Genomic DNA, 24,141 nt, shown 5'->3' on the forward strand with positions numbered 1-24,141 from the left:
ACTGTGTAAACTCAGAGGCTCCATAAGTCCCTGAGGTCAAACACATGAGTTTCTGTTTACCTTTCTGCTCTAAAATGATCCTCTGTGGAAACTGCTTTTTTTGGTTTTTTTTCTCCGTCTCTCCCGGAAAAAGCTGTCAGCTCTCAACAAGGATCAGCACTGAATCCCCTTTATCCCCCCTTTTTTCACATTTTCCTGCTGATAAAAGACCAGTTATTTTTGTCTTTGTTTCTTTATTTCTTTGTTTCTTTCAGTTTGTTTTGTCTGACCAACAATAGCAGCAAAGTCTCATATTTGAGAAGCTGAAACCAGCAACTGTTTGGCGTTTTTGGTTAAAAAACATACTGAAATTATTAATCAATTATCAAAATCATATTTTTTCTGGTGATTAATTGACCAGTGGTTTCATCTCCAAATGTCTGTCCAGTTATCTTCTTCCTATTGAATTTGTTTGTTCCTTCCATCCTTGTTGCGACAGTGTTGAGATGATCTGTAATCCAACAATCTGCACCTTCTTTTCTGTCGGTCCTCAGGCGTTCCTGGCCTGCAAAACAGAGGAGTTTGACTTGGACATGGATGGAGAGAAGGCACCTATCTGCTACAAGGAGATCACTACGGCGCTCAGACAGTGGATCCTTCCTTCGTTTGTGAGTCAACTTGAAACTCATTCAGATACCGGATGTTTTAGACTTGAATACAAAGAGTTTTTCTAACCATCGCTGCTGCTTCCATCCAGGAAAAGAGAATGAGGACGTTGATCCACAAGCCTCTATGTGCGCTCCGTGACCTCCTGGTGGGCCCGAGGAACCTGATCAGGAAGAGGCTGGACAAGCTGCTGGACTATGAAGTGATAGAGGCCAAATCCAACCTGAGCTATGAGGAACAGGCTGTGGCCAACACATACCGGTAGACAGAGAGATAGTTTTAAAAATTAACAGACTGAAACTGATCAGGTGAAAACATAGTTGCATTAACAGAAGGTCATAAGGTCAATCTACAAGACAAACTGCTTCACCGCTGGATTGGAGCTAAACTCATTAAAACTATAACTACTTTTATGATTTCTATAATAAGCTGCTCTGCTGGGAATTGGTGAGGCAACAGCCCACAACAGTTTCTAAAATTGTAGTATTTAGGAGTCATTTGGACTGCTTAAGTACAAGTATAATTCTCATAATACCAGGCTTTTGACTTTGAGCTTTGTAGCATCATTTAAAAGTTGGATTTTGATTTGTAAGCAAAAGTATTTTTTTCAATTTGGCTCTCGTAGCCAGTTTTATCAGCCAGCGTAAGTGGAATTGGATCCACTTCAAGATGTAATGAACTATTTAATGCTGTTGAATGTTTTCAGCTGTTTGACTTCCACTCCTTTACTGTGAGAGTAGAGAGTCAGTCAGAAGTATAGAAGCTTGACTGTGGTTCTGTTTTTACAACATCCTCTTTTGAATCATCAGAAAATTAAATTTAAGCTTGCGGAGCCCATCCAATGTCAAGATTGTACGTTAGTAAAACCCCAAATTAAATATTGTGTTTTGAATCAGCGTCAAAGTTACATAAAACTTTCAGTTATCATTAGCTTCAACTAAAGCTCTCCTCTCTTCTCCTGTCAGGACGATGAACACGTTGCTCCTTAACGAGCTTCCTCGGTTTAACGGTTTGGCTCTGCAGATGATCTGGAGCATGTTGGGGACGTTCAGCTGTCTGCATAAAGACCTCTCTGCAGACATGGAGCAACTGTTCCAGAGCTTTGCACAACAGGTAACATCAACATCAAGTAATAGCTATGATGTTTTTATCCATTAGGAATTCAGCCCACGCATATAAAAACTACAGCAAAAATTACAACAATTTGGCAGGTTGTTGGTATTTTCATACTCCTACTGTCTGTTTCTCTCCCTCCAGCTCCCTCACAGCTCTCTGGACTCCGGTGCATTCTGGGAGTGGGCGGAGTCCGCGGCGCTAGGGGGTGCGAGGAGGCTGGAGACCTTGTGTCGAAGTGTGGAGGACACGCTCAACGCACCCGTCGTTCAGGTTAGCGCAGATGGAGCTAAAATAGCGTCGTGTCAGATTGTGTTTTGTCAGGTTGTTGAATATGAACGCTGAGGGATAATTTGATTAATTTATTTCATTAACCCTCTGAAACCCAGGTTTTGTTGTATAAGCCAAAAATCCATGATAGATAAAATGTTAAGTGACACAAATGGTCATCAACAGACTGCGAGTTAACAATACCATCAACGCAACAGTCAACAAAACAAGCTGATGTCAAATACGTGACCTCAGTCACATTTGCTTTTTTCACTGACTACAACAGGTGCACGAGATATTTGAGCTGGTTAATTGGCATTGACACATTCAGGACAAAACATTTACACAACAACACGGAGGGGGAAGGACAAAATGTTACAGGAGACACTCGACCGTGACAGCAGACTAAACATAGACACTGCAGTCCAGCATACATTGTCTGTTGTCAAAACTGCTGTTCGTAATATCTGTAACTATAGTAAAGAAATGTTTAATGTGTTTGACCATAAAGTAGCTAAGCTGTCATTATGCCAGACACGCAAAATCACAGTTAAGGTGCCACATGATTCATTTTATGTACTATGACACAAAGGGTTTATATGATTTCAAAAACACCTCAACGTTGGACTTTCCACATGGGATGTTTTTAAGTAATTCAGCATACCAGATACAGTAGTGTTAGTCTGTAACCCTGTGCAGTTTAATATTTTTGGTGCTTGTAAACAGCTTAAATTAGTTAGTTATGCCACATTTCTCACTAGGGCTGTAGTCTCCCAGTCGACTGGTCGACTAGTTGGTCGATATGCTCTTATCCGACCAAATTCTCATTGGTCGAATAATGAAATTCCTTTCATAAAAAGAAAAGTGCTACATCAGTAGTCTTCCAGGATTAATCCATTATTTCGTGCAGCGGGGGGGACAGACTAACAAATTACCTGTGAAAACAACGGGGGGGGGGGGGGGGGGGGGGGGGGGGGGGGTATAGTCAAAACACCCCCTTGTTTTCACAACTTTGAACTCGCCCAACCTAATGGAGACTGCTAAGTCTAACTGTACTCAACGTTTACTGAGCGTTTATTGAATTAAGTGTTTCTCCTATTATTATAACAACGAGAACCCCCGCCAGGCCCCCCAAAAATTTCTAATGCCAAAAATAACGTCAAATATCCATTAATTCGGAAATCAATAGCGTTTGGGAGTCTCTGTGCAGCGTTGTTCCGGTACGTGAGTCAACCTCTGTGTCGTTGCCTGGGAAACTATTGGTTGCGTAACTCCGTGAAGGAATACGGCATAGCGTAGTATGTTTGCGTAGCGAGTGGGGAAAGAGCGAGCAGAGCAGAGGGAAAAGATAGCGGTAAGTTGTCAGTCTGGCAGTAAATGTACAGTACAGACTACAATATGTCAGTTAATAAATGCTATAAAGTCACGTCTGTGCTGGAAAAGTAAAGGGGGTTAGCTCCAAAGTTAGCAACAATGGGTTAGCTTAACCTGAAGACCCAAAACAGAGAAATAGAGAACAGAGAAATGTGTGGCTGCTGAGTTCACTGCGCACTCTGCCCCTTTACATCCAACCTCCCCGCGACTAATCGATTAGTTGAAGATTATGTACAATTTCAGTCGACCAAGAATTTCTTTGGTTGACTACAGCCCTATTTCTCACTCTTGAGTGTTCTCACATACAACCGTATTGTGTTTTGTCCTGTCCTCTACTCTCTTCTAATTCTCTCGTGTTTTTCTCTTTCAGCCTCTGAGCCCGTCCTCTCAGCACCGTCTGAAGCAGCTCACAGATAAGCACGGTTCTGGAAAGATCTACCAGGTGATAAGCACGGTGGTGGGCAGCCGAGACCTGGACCTGAACCTGGCCAAAGGGGAGCTGGTGGCCATCATCAGTGAGGCCGATACCCGCGGAGACAAACGGAGATGGCTGGTAGATGCAGGAGGTAAGAGCGGCATCATACTGGTTAACCAGTTGAAATATTACCCAACAAAACCCTTTTTTTCCCTTTGTTTTGTCATGTTCTTACCTGTCACTCAGACTCTCTTCTTTTTTATTCATTAATGCTGGCTGTTTCTGCCCGTGCAAACGTCGACTGAGTTCTTCTTGTATTTACTCAAAAAGTGCTGTCATTACCTCTGAAATTTGAATGAAACTGAGAGTTACAAATTGTTACACCATTATCAGTCATACACTTGGATGAGAAGTTGAGTGAAGTCCAGTTGAAACTGTTTTGCAACTACATTCATGCAATTGAAGTTGTGTAAATCTTATGCAACCTCACCAATGCAAAAAAAAAGCAGCGTGTGTAGTCTCACCCAGTTAGAGACTGAACTCTATCAAACACAAACTGTTATTCTTGTTTTGAGGAAATGTTGTGTCTGTGACTCAGTTAATGAAAATAACAAAATGAAACGTGCAGACAAATTTATAAGAACATAATTTGTGATTCAAGTAGAGAGAAAGAGAGCAGGTGGTTATTATAAGCAAATGGGACATTATGATGTTTATTGGCTGGCCATGTTACTGTATATCTTTCTATATTTACAGTCGTACTCTGTCTAACTGCTGTCTGTAGTAAACCAGATGTTTGGTAACCAGGTGTTAAGAGACAAACGGAGGAATGAGAGCAGCAGCTGACCAAATATTCTACTGCCGGTGCAGCTTTTCTGAAATGCAGCTCATTGGTTACTGACTAAATATCACAACAGTAAATCATGAGGAAAATTAAATGTTTTGTTTACAGAATACTTTCCATACATTAATACCGAATACGTCTTACAGCCTTTACATGCTCAACACATCCTGTATCTGTGTTTATCTCACACGCAGGCAGAAGAGGTTACGCTCCTTCCTCGAAGCTGATTCGTTATCATCAGCCAGCAGAGGACCCGCCTCCTTCACCTCACCTGACCCTGCCCGAGAGCACGACGGGAATCAGAAGACACTCATACACCCCCGAGAGCCGGCCGATGACGGTCCCGATCCAGCCTTGCTTCCAGGTGATTAAATGATTGATTGATTCACTGACTGATTGACAGACTCAACCACCAGTGTCTAATGTCTTTTAGCAACCGACTTCAAATAAAACTTAAAAATAATACATGATGGAAACTTAACACTGACATGCAAGCAGGCTCTCTGTACTGTGTAGATGATCTGATTAGATGTTGGAGCACCTTGCTGCAAACATTTGCATATTAATGAGTTAGATAGCGATTCTTTTATAGCTCTTTAATGCTGCAAGATGCATAGATCATATTTGCAACACCATAAAAGTATGTGAAATGAAATATGTTGACATTGCTTAACTAATGCATCATTTATCTTATCTCGGGGCCTCATTAGTGTTTAATATGTTGCTAGGGAGCTCAAATGCTTCTTATTTATAGTAAACTTGAAGGGCCATACATGCATAAGGCTGTGACATTGCCCTCAGCCTGCTGCAGCGGGTTTAAATGATCTGTAATTTATCTGACATCAGGCTCCTCACTGTGAGTGTGTGTGTGTGTTAATTCCCTAAATTAAACAGTCTGTCACATGGGTGGACATATGTGCGCGTGCATGAGCGTGCATGAGCGTGCAAGAAAGAAACCGAGAGATATCCAATGATCTGTAAATGCATTCATGTGTGTTTCCATATCTGTAAGAGGGCATCCCGGAGTGTGTTAGGGATAGATAGTGTGTGTGTGTGTGTATGTGTGCGTTATTAATGGAAAGGTCCATAATTAGCTGTTTAACCTTGTAAGTGGGTTACTGTATGAGAGGTTGAGAGTTAATTTATGCCAAGCAGCACTGCAGGCTGAGATAGAGAGTATGTGCGTGTGTGTGCGTGTGTGTGAGATTGATTTACATTAGCAACACATGTGAGTGTGAGAGGGGAGTGTCATAGATTGTAAATTTGCGGTGGTTTATGTGGGTGTGCACATGAGAGAGAGAGATTTAGATTTAGGAGAGTGTATGAGAAAGCGGGATTGCATTAGGCAACGAGTGTGTGTGCATGTGTGTGTGTGTGTGAGAGAGATATGCCTCCACACCGCCTGTTAAAGTGAGTGATTGCTCCGCTGACCTTATACGGGCGGTTTTTCATGCCCCTCTCCTCCCTCATGTCCATCCCTCGTGACCCTGAGTCTGCTCATATACAAAAACACACACAACCTCAGGACACGGCCGCACTAATGCAGATAAATTTGAAAAATGAGTGTTTTTCACTCCGTTTTCCTCCATCAACGCTGAGCTTCTGTTTATCACCCCCAGAAACTCAAGGTTTTCAAATAACGCCGCGGACACCGGTTGTGTGTTTGCAGCTGACGAGTATGGAGCTGATATATAGCCGTCAACCTTCAAAGACACGGTCGAGTGCTTCAGTGTAGCGGCCGCTGATGTGTTATGACAAGTGTGTTCGAAGTTGGCACCGTTAACTGACACAGTTTTTCCTGGATATTAAATATTCATGGTACTAAATTATAACACAAATAGTAATAACTGACCTTGTTTGGTGTCTCTGTTATAACGGTGGTCTATGGGCTGCAGGGGGTTGCAGTACTGTGGTTGACCACTGTGGGGCGTATCTGTACAGGGGCGTATATATGTACAGTTGGTGGCAGCAACGTTAAAACCTCAACTTCTTTAATATGTTGCTGTTCCTGTCGAAACAGGAAGTTGGGTCATGACGTAATGCAATGAGTGATTCTTGTGTTGCTGTTTGATTTTATAGGAGTGGCAAAGGGGACAGATCATGTTTTTTGTGATTTTCTGTTATTTTTATACCGTGATGATGTTGGATATCATGTTAAACATGTTCAGTGTTACAAAACATGAGACATGCAGATGTGAAAAGCTAAAAAGTTACCGCTACTTCTGTTGTCTAGGAAACCTAAGGTTGTTCGACGGGGTGTTGGCATATTTTGGATCGGATTTTGGTTCGAACATGTGCGAAAAATGAGAAAAAGAAGCTAAATCCTACTACTATTGTTTGTTTACATACAGCTGAGGGGCAGCTTCCAGAAGCTGGCCAATCAGAGCAAAGAGGGCTCCTCGAGAGAGGGTCCTTAAAGAGACAGGAGCTAAAACAGCCTGTTTCAGACAGAGGCTGAACTGAGGGGCTGCATAAAGTTTTTTGAACTGTAAATCACGCAAAGATACTCCAGTAGAGCCCCAGAATATAAATATAAACCTGGAAAAGTGCAGAATATGTCCCCTTTAAAACATGTGAAGTTTTTTGTGTATATGCCCTTTAAGGTCTCTTGATTTAATTCTCAGTCACATATTTGGTGTCTGTGGCAGATTACATAACAGTCCTGTCACTGACCTATTTAGTGTTAATGCCGTCAGACGCTTTGTGCGTGTAACAGTAATTTCAGTGTCTCTATGCCACAGCCCACAAATTACCGGTAGCCTTGGTAAATAATTTCTGTCTGACAATAACACCAGAGATTTGCCAAAATAAGAGGTCATTGAAAGTCCGAGCTGACAGGACGGAGACAAAGCAAACCCTCAAAACTATACTCATCTCCAGACTCCCGTTCCTGTTCAAAATCCTAAAGAAAGTTTTTACAGCTTCTTGATATAATGTTCCAATATGGCTTTAGTGCTTCAGTCTGTCAGAGACCACCCTCTGACATTTTAATGCTAACGCTCTTACTTTTACCCTCACTTGTGGCCTCACCATATGGTCATAACCATATTCCACCACAAAGAGGCACTGATTATCTACACTACACTCGACTAGTTCATTTCCATCTGAAACTGCAGCAACATGAATCACTCCACAGCTGATAGCCATGGTCACTCTCTACTCTTTTTTTTTTTTTTCTCCTCCCTGCTTCTACTCGGCAAAATGCTAATTATATGCTAATTAGCGTAGACCGTCAGGGCAGAGCTGATGTCGTAGCTGAGAGGTGAGTTGAGGTGAAGGGTTTGTTAATGACACCGAGCAGCCGGCTAAACTCAGCTATTAGCAGGGCTGGAGCGCTCTGTCATAGCAACACAGGACTCATTAGGACGCCTTCCTTCTGTGTGTGTGTTTGTGTGCGTGTGTGTCTGTGTGTGTGTGTGTGTGTCTGTGTGTGTGTGTGTGTGTGTGTGTGTGTGTGTGTGTGTGTGTGTGTGTGTGTGTGTCTGTGTGATGAGATGGGGTTTGTCAAGACATAACTAGTGGACTTAACCTTTTCAAAGAGCATTACAATGAATTGCAGTTGTGTGTGTGTGTGTGTGTGTGCGCTACCTTTACCTCATTTCATGAAGTCGTGTGTTGTGAATTCTTTTGACATCAGTTCATGAGAAGATATCTCTAAAACTATACCCATCAGCCTCAACTGTACTTCTACATCAATGTTAACATGGTATGCTAAGATGCTAAACATTAGCATGTTACACTAAAATACAACATTAATGAAAATGAAGTTGAGAGAATTTGACCATTTCCACTGTTATGCCTCACATGACTCCAAACTCTTCATATGTGTAAAACAGAAACTTAAATCACTAAATGTATTGTTTTTAATTTCTCTGAATCATTAATTTGATCAACAGAAGTGATAAAACGATAAACTTAATATCACATCATCACAATATGATATTTCTGAAAGTCAGTAAAAGATCATATTGAATTTATTACCCGGCTAAGTATATGTATGTTAGCTTGCTAACAAGTTAATATCATTATTAACATGCTAATTGTGAGAATGTTAACATGCTCAATGTTTAGACATTTGAATGTTAACATCCCGTGATAACATGATGACTCTCAGCATGCTAACATGCTAAAATTTAATCAAAGTTGAGCAAAGTCTGACAAACTGAGCTGGAGATGTCTTTGGATTCATTCCTGTCACATCATCCTCCAGCTATATTTTATATTTTACTGGTAGTGAAGATCTAGGAATCACAAAGTTGCCTCTACATTGTCATCTTAACAAGGTTGCTACCACGGCTGTAGACTTTTTGTTTTTAACTCTGCGTCCTCTTTTCCAGGTATTCGCTGCCTATGACTTCATGGCGAGAGGAAACCACGAAGTGTCGATGCGGGCTGGTGAGCCGGTTCGTGTCCTGGAGCCACACGACAAGAGAGGGAACAATGAATGGAGCCTGGTGGAGTTGAGAGGAGGGCAGAGAGGCTACGTGCCCTCCAACTACCTTATCATCACGCCAATTGGGACGGGGCCGCCCGGCACCTACCAGCCCTACTGCTAGGAGGGACGGATGTACAGACAAAAGTCTCACCGGTAGATTTGAAGACTTACAGCAGTATTTTTGCAACGAAGCTGCACCTGCTTCTCAAACAGTAGCATGAGCCTACATATCAGTTATTTTGATTGTCAGTAAAATGTTTAAACTGACTGTAGAGCCATTAAATAACCTACAATTATTTACTGGCAACTGTGTGAGCAATAGAAAGGCCAAATTCTGCTTCTAGTTCTTAACCATCTCGTATCTTGTAAGATTTTCAAATTACAAGGAAAAGAAAGTTGAACAAAGTCTGCTAAAGTTTTACAAGTAAGGGCTTATTGACCTTTTTTTAGGCCATTTCTGCACTAACTAAGATTAACTCCAATCCAAATCTGCTTTTTAAAACACCAAAAAATTCATCTTCTCAAGATCTCTTTCCAAAGTGAAGACGTAAGGCTCAACGCACACACCTGCTATCGTTGTGACGCTTAATTGATGACAGCAAACCAGTAAAACAATCTAAAAAACGCTAGTGTGGGTAGAAAACCTTGAGACATATGAGAGAAAATTCTGGCTTTGGCCCCAGAAAATCCTTTAGTGAAGTCGTGTTAACATACAGACGACACACTGGAGAGAAGGAAGGAAGCAGCAGCTCTGGATCTGCTCTGAGATGGAATTTAATCCTGCGTCTTAAGGTCGCACTGCAAATTTTTTTTTTTTTTTTTTTTTTTTGGCCAGTGTTACAAAGCACCAGAGACAATGTGAAACTATTTTGAAGGCAAGCAGAGGTCATATGAAGACTCATATCCCATGATCCTCTGCAGGAGAGATTGTATTGAAATCTATCGGCTGCATGCTTTTCTTCAAGTGTGTTAGCGAGCTAACTGCAACACAGAGAGCGAAAGGTGTGTGTGTGTGTGTGTGTGTGTGTGCATCTGTTTGATATGAAATCGGGTTGACAGGTGAGTGTGTGCATGTGTGTGCGTGTTTGTGTGTAGAGTGTCCTCCTCCTCCTCACCTGGAGGCAGGAGCAGCACTGTATCGAGACTGACAGGTATGCCGCGCTCTCATCATCTCAGACTGTGTAATGTGATGTAAATGCAAAATGTCTCCAGGGCCGAGTAGGAGAGAGACGGCAAGAGAGAGAGACAGACAGAGAGAGAGAGAGAGAGAGGGGAGTAGGAGGTGGAGATGTAAAGAGAGAGGAAGGAATTCATAACGGGGAAAAAGTGAAAAGAGTTGGAGGGAAAATGGGAAAAGGATGGAATAGCAGGCAGGGAGGAAGAGACGGTAGCACAAAGTTATCCTGTTAGCTTGATTCTGTTTCCTTCTCTGCCTGTAAGCTGATTTAAATTCAAGTTCAACTTCTTTACAGTTACTTCTGTAGTACAAACTCAAAATATCCTTCTCCACAGCGCAACATATGATGAGACACCACTGAAAGTCACTAAAACTCATTATAAACAGATACACACTGGTCAGTCATAGTCATGTCTGCTGAATATGTTTGAGTGCAATAATAATCCTCTCCTGCATACTGTACTGTACATTTTTGTGGTCTATTTACAACATGGGATCAGTGCTGTGTGCCATGTAGGGATGATAGTAAATATAATAATGTAGGAAATATATACAGGATGGTTACAGGATACAGATAAATGGTGCAAAATCAGTCCCAAAGAGAGAAAGTAGCTGGTGCAGTTTTAACGTATGTGTGTGCGTGTTGCGTGTGTCGTTGTGACATTTCTTTAAGTTGGCAGGACTGTGAAAACGTTTCGCTACAGTAACGTTCATGCATGTGTGTGTGTGTGTTTAGTGAAGGTTTGCCAGAAGGTTTTCAGTGTCTCCTCATCGCGATGTAAACAGACGACGAGCTAAACGGTTCCTTCCCCGCAGAGTGAACGTCTCTGTTTTATATATTTTATTTCTGTGCTTCTAGTCCAGAAAATAACCTACCTGCCACCTTGCTGCAACATCCTGAGAACTGATTCCTGTCTCTTTTAGAAAGTAAATACTCTCTCTGACCCTGCAAACATGCCTTTTGGATTTGGAGTCAAGTCTTCATCTCCAGTCATTTCTTATGTATGGTGAGTTAATCTACAGCTAAAATATTATCTAATGGAGAAAAGATCTAGATGTCCATCATATCCATGACAGTCGTTGGTTAACCCAAGATTTTTAGGTAAATCTGACAGTCTAACAGCTTTAAGTATAAAATAGATTACATTAATCAAAACTATACCAACCACCAACTACTTACATTTAAACACCAGACTGTATATAAGAGACTTTTTATACATGTAAAAGATATAAATATATATATATACTACACAATCAAACAATCAAATTGATAATCTCCCTGTTTTTTGACTAGAATTTGAAAGCTGCACTAATTATTATTTTTATATTAACAGTGGCTCAAATCACTACGTGTGATGTTAAAGTGGTCATGCGTAGTGTTGAAGTCATCACCAAATCTGCAGCTCAATGGAGCTGACCCAAACTTTACTGTCCTGGTTTAGTTTCAGCAGCAGCAGGCGGCTTTTCTCAGAGAAAAAGCTCTGATTAACCCACCAAACACCATATACTGTACACTGTACGCTACCCGCTCAGCAACAAACAGCAAACAGACACCGTTAGCTTCTAGCTGCTGAACGTAGTGGAGCATTTAGCAACTAAAGAGCCAAATATTTCCCTCAAAATGAATGAATGTTGCACTTGTGTAACCTGGCAATAGTTTTCTAACATGTTAATCATATCAACTTTACCAGCCCATAATGATTTTGAGTTTGTTGTTGAGTTCAGCCTCCAAGAAAACTGTCCAAAAACACTGATTGAATTGCAGTTGACCCCACAATCAAATAGGACATTTTTGAGGAAGAACAAAACATTAATGTTTTCTTAAATCACTCTCTACATGATGGAGCCTGCTTGACAGCGACTATTAATGACATTCCTGGTCACGCGAGCATGTTTTGCATTTAATTTGAGTCCTCTCTTGTTGGATTGTGCTGTATCAGCTGCTGATATGAAGCAGAGCGGGTTAGGCCGGGATTCAGAGCTGCTCAGCTGGAGCTTAGCTGTTCCCATCAGTCTGAATGTCAGGACGGAGCAGAGCAGCAGGAGGGACAGTGTGTGTGTGTGTGTGTGTGTGTGTGTGTGTGTGTGCGCGTGTGTGTGTGTGTGTGTGTGTGCTGCTACATATCTGCCAAAATGCTAAATGTCCTCAAGGTTAGTAAGATGAAGGAAAATTAAGAAAATACCCCAAACTGGACAACATGTGTCTGCCTTTTACCTCTTCAAAAGGTCATTAAATGTTGTTAAAAACAGGTAATGTCAGTAAATCTTACATTTTGGGATCCTTTCAACTGTTAAATATATTTTTATCACACTTAACAAGCGTGTGAAACCGCTGTTAGTGATCCTTCCTGCACTTCTTAATCCTTTTTTAAACATATTCCCTTTGAAAACCAAAAATCAAGCTTTTTACCACAAAAATTTAAATTAATCATCTCATCACACACTCCTGAAAAATACTGAGAACCACAAGCTGATAATATATGACCACGTATATGTAGCAAAGTGTGGATGTTACCATGACAATCTGAATTATTGATCAGAAACTGGATAAGTTAATTTGAGTAATTTGGGCATGATCGCTGGCCTTACAGGTATGATGATGTGCCTACAGGAATGTGTGTGTGTGTGTGTTTGTGTGTGTGTTAGTTAGTGTGTGTGTGTGTTAGTGTGTGTGTGTGCCAAAGGAAGCTATGTTTTTCACCTTTCCACCACTAGAGGGAGTTAAGAGACCTTTGTTGGATGTGTTTAACAGAGCCTTTGTATTTCACTGTGTAACTGGAAAGAGAGAGAGAGAGAGAGAGAGAGAGTGTGTGTGTGTGCGTGTGTGCGCGTGTGTGTGTCTGACCTCCATCCTCTCATTTGTCAGTGTTAGTGCTTGCCTGAGACAGCAGCCAAGCCAAAATGTAATCATGTATATTCTGTTAATATTGTTCAGTTTACCTGTGACTTATTGTTGTTGTTTTTTTTTAACCTGATGTTGTTTTAACATGTTTAACCTGCTGATGATCTGGTTTTACAGTCTGTACAGCTTCTCTCTGTTTATAATTTATTGTTTTATAACTCGTGTTTAGTCATTTTGCTGTTTTAACTTATTTGACGCTGCAGGGCTGCATGACCCTGAAATGAATCATGAAGTCTTTGAGGTCTTGTGCCAAAGTTATGATGTTGAACTCACACACACACACTCACACACTCACACACACACATACACACTCACATACGTTCACGCAGCAGATGGGAGTTTCTGCAGTGCAGCAGTAACGTCTATCTGGGCAGCTGTGAATCGACTGTGTGGTTCCAATAAAACTAAACTGAAACCTGTTCAGCGTCGTTGTCTCATTTCATACCAGAAAACATTTAATGCACAATGAAATATATATACAGTAAATGACAAAGTAAAGCAGAAAATCCTCACGTTTAAGGAGCTTTTTTTGCATGATAAATGATTACAATGATTATGTAGAGCTGCTCACCCACTACAACCCTCCCAGTAAATGATGATAATGTCATTTGGAGGTCAAAATATGTGTAAATATCTAGGTTAAGTTTGGTTGAAGAGTATTTGTTTTTTAGATGTGTAAGGGACATATAACTGTTGTTTCAATGCCTATATTAGAGTATAAACCAGGTTTTAACTTCATGTAACTAGATGACTTAAAAACTATAACTTTCCTGACAAATTTAGCTCAGTTTTTTGACCAGTAAATCACCAAATCAATGATTAATGAGTCGCCTCCTTTTTCAAGATACTATCCATCAAATTTGTATAAACCTCAACCTTTTAAAATTTAGGTATCCACCTCCCGAGAATCTACGGGAAACAAACCGACGAGTTCTCAACTTGCAGGTAGCTACTTGAAATCCTAGACAAGCTTGGAAGTAGACGACCGACCATCACTGCTCCTCTGTGAAGCTCCTGGATGAAGCCGAGCAGTCAGCAACTAGTTCTGGCAGATTCTTACAGACCGAACATGTTTATAGAGTAAACAAAGCTCCTCACAGGTTTCAGACTCGGAGGTGTGATCAGGCCCGCTGCCCCAACTAGTCAGATTCTTTACACGCCAGCTGTCACTACATCATCTAAAATATCGGGTTTACTTCTCCTCTCATCTTGTTTATTGACTTTATGTGTCTCCAACTCTCCACCTTGTTCCCAGCATTGATTTAGCGGTCCAACATCAGTCATTTTATCTTTTTTTTTCTTATTTTTCAGCTCAATATATAAAACAATTGTTAAATCCTCTTCTTCTCTGGGCTTCTTAGTCATTTTTTCACCACAGCTGCTGGGAGTTTTTTTTTTTTTTTTTTTTGCAGAGTACACGTACCTCTTTCATCTTCATACACCTTGAGTGCAGCAGAGTGCAAAATGAATGCACAATAGAAAGCTGCATACATACACACATTTATATGCTGCGCTTGTGTTCAGCTGTTGTTTCTGTTTCAGGAGACTTGAGCGTTGCCTTCAGTGAAACCGTTCACCTGACGTGTGAATGTAAAAACAGCTCGGCAGCAAAAATCTCTTCCAGAGACATAAAAGTAGGAAGAAAAATGTTGTGACAGCATTTTTTTTTTTTTTAATATATTCCCCACATACAAAACCTAAACTATTTTGTGTTTTTCTCTGCCTGTCAGACGCCGTTAGCGAGGTCTGCTTTTACCTGTTTTGTTCTCTCGGTCGCCATCACAGACGGCTCACTTTGTAATGCTAACGAGCATCATGAATAGACTGACAGCAAACCCCCAGCTACAGGTGCCCTAATGGGTTTCTGTTTGTCTGTTTGTCTGTCTGCATCATTTTAGCTGATTTTTTTAGGCTGCACTTTAATTATGTTATTAAAGTAAAAAAAAAGAAAATTGAGACAAAGGAAAGAGAGAAAAACACAAGATGACAAATATTAATGGCATGAAAACACAGACATGATAGTAAAGTAAATGAACCAGCAGGAACCAGCATGACTTCTAGAAGTTTGGGTAAATCTTCCAAGTGACAAAAACACAAATTGGTTTGGACTCTCTTGACATTAAAGGTAAAGTTTTATTTTCAGAATAAATTCAGAATAATTCAGAACAAACTATACTAGCTACATTTCTGAGCTCCTTGTTCCCCGTTCTACTTCACGACCTCTTTGATCCTCAAATCTCGGCCTTCTATCTATTGAAAGGTGACCGCACATTTGTGTTCTCAGCCCCGACTCTGTGGAATCATCTTCCACAATCTGTTAGATCTGCCGAATCCTTGGACGCCTCAAAACCCGTTTATATCATCAAGCCTTTCTATAGACCTCCCTTCTTGTCCTCGTGTCCAGTTTTATTCCACTTTGGTTGATTTCTCTCTGTGTCGTGTTTGTCTGTGTTATTAATCTATCTGTTTCAATTTTGCATGTGTATGTGTCTGTAAAGCACTTTGTAACTGTGTGTTTTAAAAAGTGCTACATAAATAAAAGCTTACTTACTTTTTTATTTTTGTACAAATTAAGCAAATGAGATACAAATGTGTTAATTAGTGAGTTTAAGATGTGCAGGTTTTTTTTTTACTAGGCTAGCTGTCTCCACCTGTCTCAGGTCTTTATGCTAAGCTAAATGAATCCTTTCCTGACTCCAGCTCCACTCTAAACACAGACATGAAACTAGCAAGAAAGCAAATTTTTGCTTATTTTCAGCAAAACAAGTTTTTTGTATCCTAGAGGCCCACAAATACATATATATATGTAAATATTGACTGCACACAGCTTCCTTATAAAACATTTGTAAAACTGAGTTTGAAACCTGCATTGTTAACTCTTGACTTGACATCCATGTTTATATCAGCTAACAGGTTTTTTTGTTCTTCGTTCCCACCTTTCTGTATTTCTTCACAGATTACCACCACTGCCAACCAGTACCATGATTGTCTCACACAATGAACACGCTAGTCTAAAGGCACTTTTAGACTGTGTAAAGACATGTATCATGTAAGTTTATTATGTGTCACATTGAACAAGATGCTTATGATATAATCTTGGTTGCAATCTGTGTCAGACCGCACGACATCAATGATGCATGTCAGATTGTGCGCTGAATGTGTGGCGAGTCTTCAGTCTCCAAAGGTCCAAATCAGTCATCAGTGCACGTGTCTCACAGTGCACCAGTTTGGACTGACAACTAAATATTTTACCACGTTTTTCTCACGATTGTCTGCTTTTGTCTCAGTCAGGCTCCAAAATCACAAAGTGTAAAGGGGCCTTTACACTGTGCAGAGAAAGACTGTCTCTCCTGGACAGTTGCGCAGGTTTTAGTGGCACAAACTGCCTTGATTTTTTTTTGACTGTAGAGAAGAAAGTAGTGGCAGTAGTAGTAGAAACATCTCTGATTCTTGAGGTAATTTTAAAAATATGAGAGGACAGGACATGTGTAGTCTGTAGTTAGTAGAGTGTATAGAGTGTTTTGTAGAGTGTATAATTCATACCTACTTCACTTCAATCTAGTCTGAACCCAGCAGGACGTCGCCCTCTGCAGTCAGCAGGAATGCATGACGTCAGATACATACTCGTGTGCGTACATGTGCATTATACTCGTGTTTGCAGAGTACGATATACAAACTAAATGGAACCGGCTCTTTAAAACATTGCTTCATAGTGCCATTAGTGGTCAGAAACAGAGTAGCTGTATAATAGATCATTTGGTTAGTGATGCCAAACAGTAATCAAGCGATCACTCAGAGGTTCTTTATCCATCTTCAGAGATTTGCTTCTTCAAAAATACAAAAGCAGTATTCACTCGAGTTTTTTCTGCTGTTTCTGCGGTCTGACTTTTTTTTTTTCTTTTTTTAGGCCTAACTGACTCAGACACTCTCTTTCATCTTCTGTACTTGACTGAGTAGCCAGCTACAGCCCAGGCAGCAGTGAAAGGGAGTGTTTTGTCCTGACCTGATCCTCCCAGCCGGTGCAAAGACTTCTGAGAAACTGCAGCAGGTTTTAGCCAAAAAGCTTTTCTTTCTCTATGGTGAGTATATAGTGGTCTGAACACGGTGGCGGTGAACGTGGCAGCCTGCATAACATAACTTACCTTGATTATCATCTTATAAATATGTTCAATCATTGAATTATATCCAAGAAGAAGTATTTATCTCTGTGGTCTATTAATGGCTAGAACCTCGATGTGTGTTGGCACAGGGCACCGCTGCATGCTGACCACAGCTGCATCATGTCAGCTGAGCGTGTTTTGTCTTCTGTGTTTAAGACTGGAGCTGCCAGTGGAATCTGAGCAGATGAGTGTGTGTGTGTGTGTGTGTGTGTGTGTGCAGAGCGTCTCCACAGGGAGCATTAGCCGGCTCCAGCGGGCACTGGAGTGTGAACTGGAGAGCTGGTTCGGGGGCTTTTAGAGTGGCACTTAGTGAACAAACGCTGCCTCTGTGTTTGTGTGGAGGCACATCAAGGCGTGCTGTGTGCATGCTCGCATGAGTGTGCGGCGACTCTTGGACCACTAGTTTCTGTGCGTATCAGTGTAAAAGCGGACACATGCATGCATGAATATCTTATGGTTGTGTGCGTATATTTGTGCGGGGCGAACATTGTTGATTCTGTGTTCACATCTTGGCTCACATATGTCCTCGTTCATGCGTGTTTCTCCAGTTTTAACAGTGTCATGAGCATGTGTGTAAACGTGTCGTGCTCATTAATGCTTGTGTCAGCTAACATTTTTTTTCTGTCAGCGGTGGTTTGATGCAGAAAAATGTCTTAAGGCATCTGATCGCCTCTGAATGACTGCATGCATGAGTGTGTGTTTATAAATCGGTCATGTTTTTTTCCGTGTGTGCAAGGATGTGCCCTCCCAGTGTGTGTGTGTGTGTGTGTGTGTGTGTGTGTGTGTGTGTGGCTGAGCCTCAGCAGTGTAACAGTGAATAGATCTCATGCTATAAATATCTTGTCCTCTAGCTGATGGCGAGCTAAAAATAGACACACAGCTCACACTGCTGCCTGGAGGGCAACAGAGGAACTGCATCCAGGTCTGACATCTCAGGAAACACAGTTTATGTGTGTTTTTGTTTTGTTTTGTTTTTTTCTGTGCAGAATCATCATAACCTAGAGCTTCCAGTGTCCGTCTTCTCTGGGATTTGAAAAATGATTCACCAGGAAAGATGCAAAGGAGGGAAAAAATGAAGATGTGAGAGACTGAGGTAGGTGGAGAAGCAAGTGCAATAGAGGAATTGTATTTATGTAGAGGGATTATAGTCATGAAAAGTATATAAATGAATGCAATTACCTTAAAATAGTCCTAATGTAGCAATAAAGAAACTAGGGCTTGACTATCCTCAAGTTCTCTAAATGGTTTTGCCCTAACAATGGCCTAAATCTGGCATGCCTGCTTCCTGGACTGGTTTCCACAGTTGGGTAACATTTGGTCCTCAAGCACCACAACACGGCTGATTCTGCAGTCATTTAGCCGCAGATATTCTGACTCATTCAGTTTGTCTATGAAACAGTCACTGGGGTACTTGAAACAAAAAAAAATTGGCTGGTACTCATCTGTTATTAGGCTACTGAAATATGACACATAAGACATTGCTGAAAATATGCTTTGTCATTTATAAGCTGGTGAGTTTAAGCTTTTTGTGATTTTCTGTTATTTTTATAACGTTATGATGTTGGATGTATATGTTAAACAGTGGTCAAAGGTCCAAAACCTGAGGGGAATATATGTAAAAATGCTCCCTACAAGTCAAAAGTCAGGGAAATGAAGGGCTGCATAAAGAGCCAGTATAAGATAAATAAAGTTTTTTGGACTGTAAATCATGCAAAGATATTCCAGTAAAACCCTAGAATAAAAATATAGACTTTTTAAGAATTATATGCCATCATTGATAAATGACAGTAGCAAGATGACAGGAACTGAGGAGAGAAAGATGTGGAACAATATAATATAATGTCAGCTGTGATTGACAGTTTGCTCTCCTGCTGTTCCCCCCAGCTCCAGGACACACTGAGTCAGACCTTTGGAGCCTCTGTTTGAAGAATAAACAGTGATTTTGCCCTGTTAGCACAATTTAGCTAACGTAGCTAACGTTAGCCCAAGTGAGCAGCACTCAGTATTCTCAAGCCCCCAGGAACAGCGGCGGGCTGTGAGGCCAATTTGACATAGCGGCCAAACCGTGGAATTACAACGTCATGTGATGTAATTGGGCCCAAAAAGACTTTTTTCCATAGACTTACATTGTGAAAGAGACGTCCATAAATCAGCGGATACATGTTTTTGAGCATCACAACCCCTGCGAAATGACTTGTCTCATTATCAGAATTCTATTCATTCGGTCTGATCACATTTTGAAAGCCTAAAAGAACTGCACAATTGAATTGTTTTATCCCCTTTCAAGTTAGCCGGAGGGCTAAACCAGAAGTAGCCGGTTCGGCTGGTGAAAGACACTACAGTGCTTGCTCTATGGGCCCAATGATCCAGGAAGATCCAGGTAATTTTATACGCGGAAGTCGAACTTTTTTGGCTTCATGCACCACTGAGCAACTTTCATAGGAATGAACGGGGCCCCGCCTCCGACGCTGTATCCAGTTCTCTTTATACATCCATGAGTATTCCCAGTAAACTAGCGTTAGCTTGGGTTCAATGTAGCAGGGCGTGTTTCCAGAGCCTCAAAGACAAAACACCCTGCTCTTCTTGTCTGGAAGCTCCTGGCTCCAAATGGAAAAGATGGTGCCGACCACAAGCTGCAGCTCTAGACTTCAAAACGGCTCCAATGCAAACCAACGGGTGACATCACACCTCGCTACAAACATCTTTATATAGAGTCTGTGGCTTTCATTTTCAAATAGATAGTTGTACGAGAAATAGAATAGAAACCAAGGAATCGTTAAAGAAATCCCATAAGTATTGTTTATAATGTTTTTCAGATATGGGGTAGCTATGTATGTTTTTGTTTACTCAGAGACTTGTTGGCAGGAGAAACATGTTTTTATAAATTTCAACACAGCAATGCATCTTGTTGCACTGCAGCAGGGCGTGACAGCGCTGCAACACGGCTGTGTGTTTTGCTGCAGAGAGCAAAATAGAAAAGTTGGAAAATAGTTAAACTGAGGAGACGCGGTCACCTGACAAACTAATCTTTATTCCCACCTACCTTTACATCGAGGTCATTCTCAATTCCTCGTGGTTCTCCTACACGACTGAAAGGGAGGGGTTGAGGGGTGTTCAGTTGGTTGCAATCTTCAACCTCACCACTAGATGTCACTAAATCCTGCACTCTGGACCTTTAAGTGTGTTTAAGGACCGTTTGTTATCTTCTTGCCACCAGCATGTTGTGTCTTCATCCTGGTAAGGAAACTGCGTATACGTGTGTGTGTGTGCGTGTGTGCAACGACGGCCAACCAAACTGTTCATGTTGCTAAGGGCGGCCTCAGGGTGAGAGCAAGCCATCTGCGCCTCTGCCACGGTCGCTGCCTTATTTACAGCTGATCCTGAACGTCATGATTTATAGTTAAAGAGGAGGAAAGCAAGAGAGAGAAAACACACAAACCAACACACACACACACACTGGATTGGCCCTGACGCTGCAGTCAAACTTTGTCACAACATCACAACACACTTGTGAAAGATGAGGTGTAAAGCGTGCGTGTGTGTCTATGTGTGTGTGTGTGTGTGTGTGCTTGTGCTTGCGGTGACAGCTGATGTCTGAAATTAGGAGCAGCCAAAGTCAAGCCCCCTAAGGAGATGGAGAGGTGCTGGGCTCAGCGGACATGACACACACACACACACACACTAATACACACACACATAAACGCACAATATTAATATCCTTTCCACACTTGTGCATCACCAGGAATTTAAGGATGCATCATGCAGCATTTTATCATTAATTTACTGTATCATAAGTATAGATGAATCCAGTTTGCAGGCAGAAGTAGGCCAGTCGCCATTACTGCGGTGGCACCTCACTTGTAAACCTGCACGCTGTAATTTATGTAAAAGGATCTCAGTGTTTGGACATTTTTTGCCAAGAAATATGTCCAAGAGATCCCGTAAAAGCAGTAATATGTTCAAAATACAATCATCATATGCCTATTAAAATACAGTTTATAATCTTTATTTGATTTTTCAGCTAGTCCAGTTTTTACAGACGTCTCTTTACTGTACTATGAGTTTTTATCAGCTGCTCTAACAAGAAACCGACACAGGAAGTATAAGTCACAAGCTTCTGCTCCACAAAATCAATTTAACTTTCATATATCTTCATTAAATCCTCAAGAGCTGCCACCCCGCTGATCTCTCCCGCTAGCTCGCTGCATTTTTCATTCAGAATTCTACTTTTACAGTATCTTGTGTTTCAGATTTTTTTATTTTTTTTTATTATCCTAAACGATGCTTTTGTTCTGATTAAAATGCAAAAAAAAAAAAAAATCACGGAGTTTGATTTATTAAATCATAAGCTAACAAGTAATTCCTGCAGGGTTTAATTAGCTAAGTTATTCCAAACACACTTTAACAGCCAGACTGTGGAGGTCGGACAGAAGTGCTACGTTCATGTTATTTCTTCACAAAGCCTGCGTCATAATTCATTTTAGTTTTATGTTTAGAGACTGAATAACTTCTACATTTATACAGATTACCTTCATCTGTTGGAGACGTCTCTGCTTTCACACATAAAACAGCTACTGGATTTATCTATAGGACTTTTTTTAAGGTTTATTTTGTTCCTGTATGCCTGATTATTTTTAAGATGAATCAAATTTGGCTCGCTGTAAGTTGTGAGAGGATGTGTGTGTTTATATGACAGAAATTGACACATCGTTATGAGATAAAGACATTTGAAGCCTCCGAAAGAGCCCACACATGTGACCTCCTTTTGCCAGAAGGGTGTCTCTAATATTTTGTCCACCTCATCACCTTCCAGCCCTATTTTGAATTCAGCCACTGCACCTCAAAGTCTGCGTGCATGCTTTGTTTCTTGCTCTTAGCCAGAACAGACTTTTCTCTCTCTGCACGTTTTTTTAACCTGCTTTTAATGCACAGGTGTAACTAAGAACATTAACGATGACTCTGCTCCATTATTCAGCAAGCAGGCACAAGACCTTGACACATATAAACATAATGGAGCCGTTGTTAATTAATGCTCTTACTTAAACCTGTGTTTGACAAGTCTAAACTTAGACTGTGAAAAAAAAAAGATCTATTGTAATCAACAGCAGAGACAGAAGGCACAAAGATTCAGGCACAAGTTTGTAGACTCCTGACAGCTAATCAGGAGAGAAGCAACATTAAGCAGCGCTTTCTAAGAGGTTGTGTAAATAAACAAGCGCTGTTTTCTGCAACAAAACCTGTTCACACACAAGCAGAAAGTCCTTGTGAGTTTCTGTGATTAAGATCAGGCTGACAAATACTTTAACCTTTGACCTTTTTCTCTGCAGACAGATGCATATTTGCTGTTTAAAACAATACTCAGGTGTTTGCTGTAGTGATTCCTCCTGTTCTTAACAAACATTAGGAGATTCCTTCCTAATTATTGCTTTCAATGTAAGAAAATCCACATTCTTTGTTTTGTGCAAAAAATGTATTCCAAAGTCTATCTGAAGCTAATTTTAGGCTTCAGCAGTCTGGATTAGTCAAACAAAGTGGATCCTTTACAAAGTTACAGTGTTTTTAGAATAAAATCCCTTCTTTGTGCTTCTCTGGACAGTGTTTCACTGTTGAGTTATAGCAGAAGGTTTGTAACAAAATGAGGGAATTTTGTACTTAAACGGCTGCTACTTTGGAAGATATCCATTTAATCTGACTAACTCAGACTAATGAAGCCCCATATTGGCCTCAGAGAAAAAAGTCTGAATACATTTTTGCACATGATTGTGGATTTTGTTCCCCATCATTTACACTGAAAGTGGGGACTCTAATGGTCGGTATGAACAGGACGAACGACAGCGAAACCTTTTTTAATGTTCATTCTGGCTCTTGACTGTTGTTTTAAGACGGACTTGAATCATTATAAATCTATCTTTTAATTGAAGCTTTTCACAGCAGACATTTTTTTGCATTTTCAAAGCAGGAAATGCATTTAGAATAGAACAGAGCCATTATTAATGATGTGAAAAGGTCCATACTGCTCATAGCAACATATGATAGCCACAATAACATTAATTATAGGCACATTTCATTTAGGTTTACCAGTCCTAAAGCCCTGATATTATGCATGTCGGCTCACTTGCTTCACTGGGACACTTCACTGAAAAAGAGAAACCATTATATAATCTATTACAGTAGTGATTTATCAAATTAACTGTTGTGAAAAAGTTCCATAGGATCAGGTATCTACAGTTTAAACTTTCAGTTGTTTTTAGTCTAAAGTTGCTTCACTAGTGTGGAGCTGTTGTTAGTTTGTTTTCTTCCCATCATCTCAGCTCTATACGTTCACTTATAGCCGCTGTCGTGAGTTTGTTTTGCCACTCAGTGGATGCCAGAGGGGTGGTGTCATGTTGACAAGTGACATCAATACATTCCTTCTATAAACGTGAGTGAAATTAGGTCAGTGGCTTTAACCTCTACTGTATTTCTGTGTGTGTGTGTGTGTGTGTTTGTGTGTGTACAGTACACTCGCTCACAAACACACGTGCAGACAAACAGATATAAACAGAAACAAATATAAACACTCTCACACACATTTATCCCTGAAGCTCTGCTGCTGCTGCTGTGAGCTGTAAGTAAGAGACACCAACTCATTTGTAACATGACCGACTGTCTGTGTGCGTGTGTGCGTGTGTGTGTGTGTGTGTGTGTGTGTGTTTGTGTGTGTGTGTTTTCTGTCCCTTGATAGACAAATGCGTCATGTTTTGTCTGCTGTTTGCCAACTCAAATTATGTTTTTGCCCTTCTGTGTGTGTGTGTGTGTGTTTGTGT

General features: G+C 40.8%; 1 protein-coding gene across 3 annotated transcripts in view; it reads left to right on the forward strand.

The window, feature by feature from the left end:
* Nucleotides 1-13,594, forward strand: part of arhgef37 (Rho guanine nucleotide exchange factor (GEF) 37) — a 32,008-nt gene extending 18,414 nt beyond the window's left edge. For all 3 annotated transcript variants that reach the window (XM_067600010.1, XM_067600012.1, XM_067600011.1), the window contains exons 11-17: nucleotides 534-647; nucleotides 737-906; nucleotides 1,611-1,758; nucleotides 1,903-2,031; nucleotides 3,773-3,968; nucleotides 4,856-5,025; nucleotides 8,999-13,594. In XM_067600010.1, coding sequence (XP_067456111.1) covers nucleotides 534-647; nucleotides 737-906; nucleotides 1,611-1,758; nucleotides 1,903-2,031; nucleotides 3,773-3,968; nucleotides 4,856-5,025; nucleotides 8,999-9,217 — 1,146 coding nt within the window. In that variant the 3' untranslated portion in view covers nucleotides 9,218-13,594. The remainder of the gene's footprint in view (nucleotides 1-533; nucleotides 648-736; nucleotides 907-1,610; nucleotides 1,759-1,902; nucleotides 2,032-3,772; nucleotides 3,969-4,855; nucleotides 5,026-8,998) is intronic.
* Nucleotides 13,595-24,141: the final 10,547 nt, after the last annotated feature.

The sequence above is a fragment of the Thunnus thynnus genome, chromosome 9, assembly GCF_963924715.1.
Source record: "Thunnus thynnus chromosome 9, fThuThy2.1, whole genome shotgun sequence".
NCBI classification, from domain to species: domain Eukaryota; kingdom Metazoa; phylum Chordata; class Actinopteri; order Scombriformes; family Scombridae; genus Thunnus; species Thunnus thynnus.